The sequence below is a fragment of the Lineus longissimus genome, chromosome 14 (assembly GCF_910592395.1).
Source record: "Lineus longissimus chromosome 14, tnLinLong1.2, whole genome shotgun sequence".
Lineage (NCBI taxonomy): Eukaryota > Metazoa > Nemertea > Pilidiophora > Heteronemertea > Lineidae > Lineus > Lineus longissimus.
Genome location: NC_088321.1, coordinates 13,495,033 through 13,506,582, shown reverse-complemented (window position 1 = coordinate 13,506,582; position 11,550 = coordinate 13,495,033). Strand labels below are relative to the sequence as shown.

General features: G+C 39.7%; 1 protein-coding gene across 2 annotated transcripts; it reads left to right on the top strand.

Moving 5' to 3' along the window:
• The first annotated feature begins 516 nt into the window (after positions 1–516).
• On the top strand, positions 517–8,152 carry LOC135498571 (procathepsin L-like). Of its 2 annotated transcripts, none has more exons than XM_064788868.1 (9): positions 517–658; positions 917–1,047; positions 1,150–1,255; positions 1,800–1,955; positions 2,467–2,590; positions 3,339–3,439; positions 3,900–4,060; positions 5,519–5,629; positions 6,012–8,152. In XM_064788868.1, the coding sequence occupies exons 2-9, from the start codon at positions 917–919 to the stop codon at positions 6,112–6,114; spliced, it is 993 nt and encodes a 330-aa protein (XP_064644938.1). In that variant the 5' UTR covers positions 517–658; the 3' UTR covers positions 6,115–8,152. The 2 variants fall into 2 exon arrangements, with proteins under 2 accessions (XP_064644938.1, XP_064644939.1); XM_064788869.1 differs by having other exon boundaries at positions 3,339–3,465.
• Positions 8,153–11,550: the final 3,398 nt, after the last annotated feature.

Genomic DNA, 11,550 nt, shown 5'->3' with positions numbered 1-11,550 from the left:
ATCTCCTCTTGTAGCTGAGACAGGCAAAGAGGTCTACCAATAGGGAACAATATATAAACATTCGTCACTGACCTTATAACATAGAAAAAGCGTAATTATCATTTATTTTTGGCCGCTGCTCATTAGAATACAGGCCTATGATTCAGAAGTATGATTTATCCTGTCCGAAATGTCAGCCCAAAGTCCAGTCTCTGTGCAGATATTTGTTCCATGTCTGCCAACACATGTCGCCATTATTGAAATCCCACTCTAGATTTTGTGGTTATCCACAGGCGTGTGAAGATACCAGAATCAAAGGATCGATTAGCCCTAAGTTTATTGATACACACAACCTGAAAATAAGTACAAATATCACTCTGTCAAGGTTTATGTGTGTTTTGTGCATGTTTTAAAGGGACTGGGCAATCGATAGATTAGTTAAATTTGGCATCTTCATGCGCCTGTTGCTACCTGGTGTAATGGCGATTTGTGTTGGCAGAGATCATTCGATCTTTTAGGAGATTGACTGTTCCCCTAGGTCAGAGCAAAGTCCCATCCGAGTCGTCTTGTCATGTGGAGTTCATTTGTAGTTGTCCCACGGCAGAGGGAAGAACTATCCGTATAGATTTCTGGCATTTGTGTCCATTTTTAAAGGATTTGAAGAGAAAGTACAGCCAAGGTAGGTACAGTCTCTTCTCACAGATCGTTTGTTTTGACTTAAAAGCAAAAAAAAGGTTAGAATTTAGTATAATCATCTCATATCAGCGTAGATAATTGTACCGAACTCTCAATCACTCATAGGAACAGTGTAAGATGCTTTTATTTAACTTTGTAATCAAAAGAGCTGAAAAAGCCCCCCCCCCCCCCCATTTTAACTATTCATTGAGTATACTGTACATTGTACACGTATGACACAAACTTATTTTCTATTCTCTAGATGATACGGACAGTTTTGTTCCTCGGTCTTATGACCTTGACCTTGACCTTTGCCCTTGACCTTGATGCTCAGTGGATGTCCTTCAAGAAGACCTATGCTAAAGACTATCAGCAGACTGAGGAATTAGTCAGGTACGTTGGATTTTCCCTTTATTACACAACCACCCAAAAAACGAAGATGGCCTTTAATCCTTCCATATACCACACCATAGTTTATTTCCTGTCTACTTTCAGGAAGATAATTTTCAAGGAGAATGTCGCTCACGTCCAGAAGCACAATCTCCAGGCAGATATGGGCATGCACACATACTGGTTAGGAATCAACGAATACACAGACTGGGTACGTAATAATACAATGCATTAGTACAGTAGATGCAATCTCCAGACAGGTGACCACAGTCAACGCATAAAGAATCCATCAAAATTTAAGCCCACCCAAAAAGAAAATCGCACATTTTTAACAAACAAGGCTTCTTTCCTTCTTCTTTCGTGAAAAACACTTCAGAAAGAAGGTCATGATATTTAATCGGCGGCTCGTTAGTCACCGGCGTTGATCAATTGATTGGCATTTTCACAATCTTTAATCTGGACGATCAATATTCACTATCAATACGTACAAATATATGCGTTCCTTTTTTTGGAAAGTTCTAGTGTCTGATCGTAGCCGACTAAAAGTCACGCAAAGCTGGGTAAATAAAAGACCTATACACTGTGCCAGAACATTAAGAGAATTCTAATAGTTTGCCACAACGTCACTGGGGATGCTACATACTTGGAAGTAAAAAAATCAAAGTGTTCTTAAAATGCATTTTATTCCCTTAACTATAGTAACAAATTGAGACAAAAGAATAACAGCAGAGTTGAGATATTCTATCTTTTTTCAGTCTCATGAAGAATTCGTCAACTACATGAACGGGATCAATTTGAACCAGAATAGGACGAGGACTGGCGGCTCCACCTTTCAGGAACCTCAGTACCTGGTTCTCCCTGACACTGTCGACTGGAGGCCGAAGGGGTTTGTGACTGATGTCAAGAATCAGGTACGATACGTAGTTACACTCTTTAAAAAAATTGTTTTTTGCTTCTGAAAACATCTTAGTTGTTTTTCATTCAGCGCAGTTAAATACTCCTATATTTAAAGGTTTCCCAGAGAATTGACAGGCCCCCTAAAGGTTGAATAACCTCAAATGTGTTTTTTCTTCATTTCCCTGAAAACCTTTATCTATCAATGGGGTGCTTATCTGTATTGGCTGAAATATCGACCAAAAGCTGAAAAACCTTTATTTATTTTCAAGGGAGTAGGGGGAAAGCAGACCTCAGTTTATACGTCAATATGACCAGGAAATTGGCATAAACTGACCATACTTGATTGATCAACAATTATTTGACAGAAACAACCCGAGCTCATAGTGTCAATATATATCAGTTTCACTAAATTTCCCAGAAGATCGCACACCAATTATCAGGTGTAGACCTTTTTGTGGTGTCTGGTATTGACTCACATTCAAGATAAATTTAAAATATTACAAAATCATAATTATGTTATTTCAGAAACAATGCGGCTCCTGCTGGGCCTTCTCAGCCACTGGTGCCCTTGAAGGTCAGCATTTCAAGGTCAAGGGCAAACTGGTATCCTTGTCTGAACAAAACCTTGTTGACTGCTCTAAAGCTGAAGGTGAGAGCATGCTTTACACTATTTATTTGTTGTGGTCTACCAGACGAAGTGCTACGTCACTGGTGTTAGTCGTAATTCTCATCACTTTTTGTGTACTGTTGTGCTTTTTTGAGTAATATACGTCACGACTACTTGTGTACTTGTGATTGTATTTTGGAAAATACAAGTACTTTTTTTGTTTTCAACAAAAGTTCCATCAGGAACGTTATCGTCTTCATCATGAGCACGGTATTTGGAATTAAGTGAGGAAACTTGGGTACTACGTCAATGATTTTGCAAGGATTGTCACAGCTTTTTGTGTAACACGTCAATCATGATCAACTTTTGTTTGTAGAAGCATTGCTTGGTACGCTTTGTTTTCGTGTGAAGCTCTGGTAGATGTCGCCAGTCCACTGATCTCCGCGGTGCCTTATTAAATGAATATCCTGATTGCAGGCCACAACAGACCCGCCTAAATCTTTCCTCAAGCGATAAGAGGGCTGAAATGCACTACTATAGCACCCCTCAATTACACCAGCCACGAAAAGATCGGGCTGGTCTAGCATGTCTAGTGTCACCGGAACCGAAATCTGTCCCCCATGTAATACGGACGTATCGATTTGTCATCGTAATTTCTGTCAAAACAAGACCAATGCTTTCTAACCCCCCCCCCCGCCACTCACACACTACATAATACAAAGTATAATCTAAACTGTATGGGCTTCATATATGTCAGTTCTTGTAGTTTCTGGTAAATCTCTACTTTCAGGAAACTTCGGATGCCACGGAGGGTTATCTAGCAACGCCTTCGATTACGTTAGAATGAATGCTGGGATTGACACTGAAGATTGTTACCCGTATGAGGCCAAAGTACGTGATTGGTTGGAAGGAGAAAGGTCTTTATGAGTGCGAGGGAAACGCACAGAATTTTATTTCAGATACCCACCATAAGAAGAGTTTACAATTGAAGCGATACGCGTTGGATGGATAATCGGAGGGTTCGTAAAGCCCACGAAACGCCAACTCCAATGCCAATTCCATTGTTCGAGCTCCTGGCCACGATGTCGAAAAATGGGACAGGCGTTCGCGTTGGCGATTCGGGGGATTTGCGAAAACTCCCTAAAACATCACGCTATGTAGAGAGTCGCAAGAGAGGTTTTGACACAGACGTCTCGCGAACGTGATGCCAAAGAAAGGTTGTGGCACAACTGACAAGCAATGATTTTCGGCCAAATCACGGTCAAAAACATTTTTGGCGCCTCCTCACTCGTGCTAGCTATGCCCATGATTAGGAGTAGGTATTCCTAATTTGTCCCCTGTAACTTTTCAGGATGATGTGTGCCGCTTCAAATCGACCTGCATTGGTTCCCTTTGTGTGGGGTATCAGGACATCCCCCATGGGAACGAAACAGCCCTCCAGGTGGCAGTCGCGACGGTCGGACCAATCTCGGTCGCGATTGACGCGAGTCATAAGTCATTCCAGTTGTACAAGTAAGTTCCTTCCAATGCATTACAGATATATCTAACCTTAGAGTGCGTTTTACCTAGGACCGAGATTCGGGAATAATTTGTACTGCGCAAGATGTGGTCATGAATAAAAGAGTACAGTTAACCCGCCTGGTTAGTGTCTGCGCTAAGGGTGGGGTAGGGTAGGGGTTGAGGGGGATGGGGTGTGCAATCACTGTCCTTTAATTACAGATTTGTTATCTCTTTATTACAGTATTTGATTACAGTATCAGGGGCATGTAACTTCAACTGTCTTATTACCGGGATCATAGGCACGGGGGTGGGGGGGGGGGGGGCAACCTGCTGCGTGTTCTCGTTTCAAAAAACTTCATTCAATTATGTACTTGATTCCCAAACACGAGATTTCTAGGCCACGTGCTTGATGTTAATGTAAACAAACCCTCTCATTAGTCGATGACTAAACCCTCTCATATGTAGTACTACCCAATTGAGTTATAGAGAAGTATTTTTTGGTGCCATTGATATGGCAGGCGAAGTGTTGCTTAATTTATTTATGCAATAATATTTTTATATATGCAATAATATTTTTATATGTGCAATAATATTTTTATATATGCAATAATATTTTTATATATGCAATGTTTTTATTTCATGCAATAATAATTTTTCATGCAGTTAGTTTGGGTGACAAAATTTTATTTGCGAACCTTTTTTAATATGCAATACAATGTAAATTGCATTCTGGGTAATATAGTGACGTCATCGGTACGTCATCGTATATACTGTAACGGCGTATTCTATTTGCTCCTGGTCTTTAAAGGGCCAGAAGCGCCCTTATATAAACTGACTAGTGGTATAGGGAGGACCATCTTGGCATGACCACTGACGAGTGCAAAGCGAATAGAGTCGTTATTGAGACAACTTATTCGCACAAACTGCGGAAAACTAGCGGAGGTCCCCATGACTGACACTGACCCTAACAGCCGATTGTATGACAGCGTGCCCCGCGCCTGAAAGCACGTGGCAGTATTGTTTATGTTTTCTAACCAATGAGAAACGTTGTTACTCTTAAGTGATGACGCCACATCCTTTCCCAGAATGCAAGTTATCGAACTTATAAAATATGTTTGCACATATAAAATTGCAAATGTTTAAATGACCATAATTTCATTATCGCATATAAACAAATGATACTGCACATTTTTTTTGCAAAAGAAACCGTGTTATCAAATAGAAAAAAAAGTATTGATCATAAAAGAAAATTATCGATCAGAACAATTTTGCGATCGAATAAAGCAACACTTCGCGTGCCATACATCGACCTCGCTAATGGCGGACTTGCACTAATGTTCAAGTTGATTCTCTCAGAGTCAGAGAAATGAGTCACCCCATAGTGAAAAAAAATCAAAACCCAAGTTAAAACTCGAAGACATCTATGGATAGTGCGCAGAAACTCATGCCGTAATATCTTTATATTTTTAGAACTGGTATCTACAACGAACCTAACTGCAGCACTACTCATCTGGATCACGGTGTCCTCGCGGTTGGGTACGGTACTTACCAGGGACAACCCTATTGGTTAGTCAAAAATAGGTCAGTAAACAAAAGAGCAATCGTATCTGAAACTTCTGGAAGCCACACATCATGAGGTGTGAACCAAATACTCAGAGTGACCCTAAGTGTGAATACTAATTAGCTCACTTAATTCAGTCACCTCTTTAACCTCATTCAACACAGGTCTTTAATGACCTATTTCGAAGCCCCCGTATTTTTCACAAGTTTTCTAGAAATCCGACCTTTGAGTGAAAGTCGGACTTTTGTCGGATAAATGAGGAAAAAGGTAAGAGAAATTTTTAAGAAGTCGGAAAAGGCCCCCTACTTGTGATGCTGACCTTTATTTTAAAATTCTTAGGGGTAGGCGGGAGGGGTTTCATCGGTTTCATTCCTGATTTTCAAAATAATCCTTTTCTTTCAGTTGGGGTACCACTTGGGGTCAACAGGGCTACGTCATGATGACACGTAACAAAAACAACCAGTGTGGGATATCCACAATGGCGACATACCCATGGGTCATGTGAGGACTGTGCATGACGGATGTTGATAGAAGTATACATAAAGTTGCGCAATAATTGTGAAAAATACAACATTCCAGGCCTTTTTTGTTATCTAGCCATAGATCGATGATCGTCTGTAAACCATGCCAACTGTCCGAAAATAGATATTCCGAAAATGAGGGACGTTTGTATTCGGTTTGTAGAATTGCGCTTTCTCTTCCGTATTGCTCGTAGGCCTACTAGCAGGCGGATGTTATTCATCCTCAATGTTGTAACCGACTGTGCACGTTACGAACGTCCGATTTCGTATTAAGAATTAGGAAGTATCCGAATTAAGAATTAGGAAATATGCATGTACACATTGTATGCTAAGTTTGTAGAATCTGTAATGAACTCAAAGTATCAAAATGTGATGAAACACTTTTATTATGAAGATGGACAAAATAGAATGACATGTTTAAAATCAGTGGTATTAATTTAACACTTGCACAATCAAATCAGATATACCGACATTTTGACAAACTCGCACAGTGACGAAATTTAAGATAGATATTTCAGGCACTGGAATTGATCAAAGCATCCCGTGATTTAGGTTTTTGATAATCCTACACCTTATACTGCGTCACCAGTTCGAATTAAAGTCTTATTTAGGCCTGATAAGTGCCACCTTATTTCATGATACGGTTTATTTTATCAATAAATAACAACGTATGACCTTTTGTAAGTAAAACCTGAAACTTTTTGGTCAGTTTTACGGTGACTTCATGGGACACTATAAATGCCGCACAGGGCAGCAGTTATCTTTGCGGGCTGAGAAGTGACTCGGTAGGACTACGACTGTGTGGAACTACATCGCCAGTGAAATGGTTTTATTCGTACACCCTCTATCTACCAAGTGATATCGGGACTTTTAGCATTCTCTAGCGGTGTCTAAGTTTACATATCTTAAAGTAGCAATAATTTCGTTGTTGTCGCCTGGGAAGCGCAAAATATGTTGAAGAATGCCGAGAGCGGTGCAGAATGAGTATGCCCACACCCGGGTATTGCCAACAACCCGTATGCTGGACTCAAGTATGACATCTATTTTTTCGGCAAAGATGTCATTGCCTGGGATGATGCCATTTTTTGGGAAGGCAACTTGTACGGACCGCTGCTATGCGACCATGGGAAGACATACGTTGATTGCGATTTGTTCCCGGGTGTTCCACCAGCGACGACACCGCTCCTTTGGGATGAGTATCGACGCGATTCTTGTGAGATTTCTGGTAACTATCGCGCTGATTGTACAGGGCACTCGTAAAGGCATCTCCAAAAACAACAAAGTCATTTTTCAAATGGAAAAGAATGTACCGCGTGAATCTAGAGTTATCGGGTTGGAAAGAATGAAATATTTCGTCCCGTTTTCTGGAATGAATTCGACGTCATATACGAGAATCCCATCAAATAAATATATTTCATTAGAGTAACCTAATTCTCCTGATTAGAGAAATTTGTTTTTGGAACATGTAGTAATGGAATAATTATTTGGTCTGAACGATAAAATTGTAACGTTGTTATATTGAGACACCTCATATTTTGACACATCATGATTTTAAATTTGCTATAAATTAATCTAAGTTATCAAGCCTATCTTACGCAAAATTACGAATAACGTATAAAGGTGCAATTAGGACTGCATGATCATCTCACTGCCATCGACCGGTTATCGCAGTTTATTCCAGACGTTCAATTTTGTCGCGTTTTTTATCAACCCGACACCAATGTACGTAATGCACTGCACGACAACTCACTCAATCTGTCACTCGGTAATCGTTATCACAATTAACTATATCTACATTATAGTAACTTATGTTGGAATTGTTGGTTAAAATCCATAAATATTTTATTCCATGATCTAGCATGACCAGTTTTTCACATTAAGCAAGATGACAAGCGACCAACAAAAGCTTAAAATCATTCGAAACCTGTGTAGTGTATAGTGTAGGCAACCACATTTTCGCCTCTCACTTTTAAGCAATCTACAAAAACTTATGGGATGAATAAAATGTTCATGTTTTTATAATCTAGCGTACTAGAAAATTTCTTTCTTTTTTTCAAATTCAAAAAATTGGTTGGAGCATTTTGGGCGCAAATCTATGTCTTGTGGCATTTGTATTTTTCGCAAGACTCTTTAAATTTGGTATTATAGAATGCAGATAGGCTAAAAAGTGCTGTCCTTAATAAAAAGGAGTCCTGATTACAGAGGTCTTATTGAATTGAAACAATCAATTTGTGACCAAAACTAAGTGTCCTTATTAGATAGATTGCCCTAGTAGAGAGGTTTCCGCTAAGAGAGGTTCCACTGTTACACCTATTAGGCATATCTACCATGTGTACATGATGACGAAGACTTAGATCAATGTGACCTACTTTTCTGGAGTAAATAGGTCAAGGTCGTAAATAATTCTATGTGGGTCATATCTGAAGAAACATTCACTGTGTGATCTGTTAAATTAATGTCAATGGCTTATCTAAACAAACCTTACAACGTGCCTTTTTCACCTGAACAAGATTGCCAAGGTCACAGAGGTCAAACATAAATTTTCCCAAACATACTTGTCCCAGGCTGTTCAAATTTGACATGTTGACACTGATTAAACATCTCTAGACCTACGTGGTGACCAAGATTTAGATCAATGTGACCTACTTTTCTGGCGAAAATAAGTCAAGGTCATAGCTCTAGAAAACAAAATCACTGTCTAGTCTTCGAATGAGTGTCCTTGATTAATCTGCAAGCATCACTACAAAATGGTTGATACATTTTGACCTTGACCTTAATATTTCACACGTGACATGAATCAATATTTATGTAATCATAGCGGTAGAAATATAATGGTTATTGACCACAGGTGAGACATGGCTCCTGGCCATTTCATCCCATCGATTTTGACATCGGCAGAGCAGGCAACAGCAGGTCGGCGGCAGAATAAGAAAAGCTATACGGCAGCAGCCATGCCGGTTCTGTGGTTACGAGGAAAATTCGGAGCCGTTATATTATTCAAGATATGCATTTTTACCACCATTCTCAGTGAGACTAAAGAAGCATGTCTCGGTAAGCATAATATGATATTCTAAAACACCTCGATTTAGAATGCACAGCACTTTACAGTGTAAATGCACTATGCGCCTACGTAGCAGCGGTTATGGTTGGCAACCAAAACCGCTTGGGTTGTTGCAAAATGTGGAAGTAGTCAGAAAGCATTTCAAATTTATACCTCCCCGTCGGTGTTGAATGTCTTACCAAAACTACTCCGGTGGAGCTAAAATGTTGGCCAAAACCTCGGCCCCGTATCAATTTTGGTCTGACCAGAGTCTTTTAAATAAAGAGTCAGGCAACAAGGGAACATATGGTTTCAACATCCAAGATGTTGAACATCAAAGCAGTAGAAAACGGCTCATTTTCCAATCGATGAGTTTGTTTTGTCACACATAAGCGCAAATTGGTGTGAGGTATCCCGTTCCAATATTGTTGAACACGCAATTTGGCTGAAACCTTACAAACATTTATGATGTGTACGTCAATTTTTGAGTCACCTCACAATTTGCAGTGCATGTTACGATTAATTAAAACCTGATTATGAATTTTTTATAACAAATTGTAAACAGATGAGAGTGCATGCAACTTAATTGTGGTTTGATTATTGTTATACAGTATCTGGCAATTAGCATCTTCCTGATATAAATTTTTAGATCGTTCTCATCAATATAATATAATATTGTATGTATTTGTAACCAGATAAATCATATGTGTACCTCATGTGCAGAGTAAATATATTTCGTTGAATTTAGGTCGTGCCATCATTGTTTTGCACCTCAGCTCAGTTTGAAGTTGAATTAAAAATGGCTTCATCATGGTCTCCAGTTAATTGCCCGAGAGAGCTGTGGGATCGAAGGAAACTTGCCATGACCTGACTCTTTGTTTGAAAGACTATGGTTATACATGGCTTTTTTATGTACATGTATAATAGAGTGTTTTAACGGTCAGTCATGTTGGAGGGCAGAACAATGATTTATCGTGCCTGACTGATTTGAATCAAATGCTGTTTTTGCCATTTTGGGCTAGCTTTCTTGTTGTCTGTCCTTGCACCATGGCAGGGGATGACGTCACGTGAAACCACTCTATAGATAAAGTAAACAGATTGATGTTACTATAATGAACAACAACACGAGTTCGGAGAAGAAGAAAAAATAACATATAGAATCATTAAGTTTGTATGCAGTACATATCCAATCCATGTATTTATATAGAAAGAAACGAACATTAAGCATGGCATTACCTACTATTACCAAACGCACATACATAATGCACAAACATAACGGAAGCTTAAAGAAATCAAACTACACAAAATGAAGGCAATTACACTCTATTCAACTGTATGATAAATAATGCATTTGCACCAAGGGAATCGACAATCTTCACCGAGTCGTAGCCTCGTACCCAACGTGGGATTCGGACGGTGTCAGCAGGGCACTGTCCACTATGGTTACCATAGCGCTAGCAGACGACAACAACAAATCAGAATGCTACACAACACAACACATATTGCAAATATCGACGTCGAGTGTCATAGAACAGGACATATTCGCAGTTGAATCTGCCTGTGTTTTCAGATTTGTTGTTCTCGTCTGCTAGCGCTGCATTTTGACCATAGTGGAGAGTTCTTTGCTGATTGTCCGAATCCCAACACTGATACCATTAGACCCACGGGTTGCGCTGATCGGCCACTGCTGGTGGATATGATTTTAAACGAATTTTGTTATCCGCGACGGGATTCTGTCGTGGTGCAATCTTCGCCTCTGAATAAAGTGATAAGATATTCTACATGACGCAAAAAAACTTGCTTTCATATGAGTAATTGACTTTAGAATTAATCTGAAAATATTCACCGTGGGGCAGCACATATGTTTTATATTCCACAGTCCCACGTCGAACATAACTTGTATTGTATCATTCTTTTCAGGTGCTAACTTGGCGCGCGGTAGGCCTGCCACACAGAGTTCAATTTATCGCGGTTTTGGGCCAAATCGTGCTGTGGATGGGAATAGAAATCCAATCCACGAGTCAGGGTCATGCAGCCACATGGACAATGACGTAAACCCCTGGTGGTCTGTTGATCTGGGCACGGAGGTGTCAGTCAGGACAGTCATAATCGTCAACCGATTGGGAGCTTTATATAGTGAGTGAATGTTCATATCATCTGCACTGCAATCGAAGACTGTAATACCTTACACCAAGAATAAATGAGAGAAATTCATACTTACTCAGACAAGTAGGAAGTCTTTTACGAATTCTTAATGGTTTCTGTAACTTTTCCTGAATTATTCGACAAAAGTCTTGCATTGTCCAAAATACCAGGGCTTCCCAAAATAGGACAATAAAGATCAAAGGCCTATGTTGAATGAGGTTAATGAGGTGTGAAT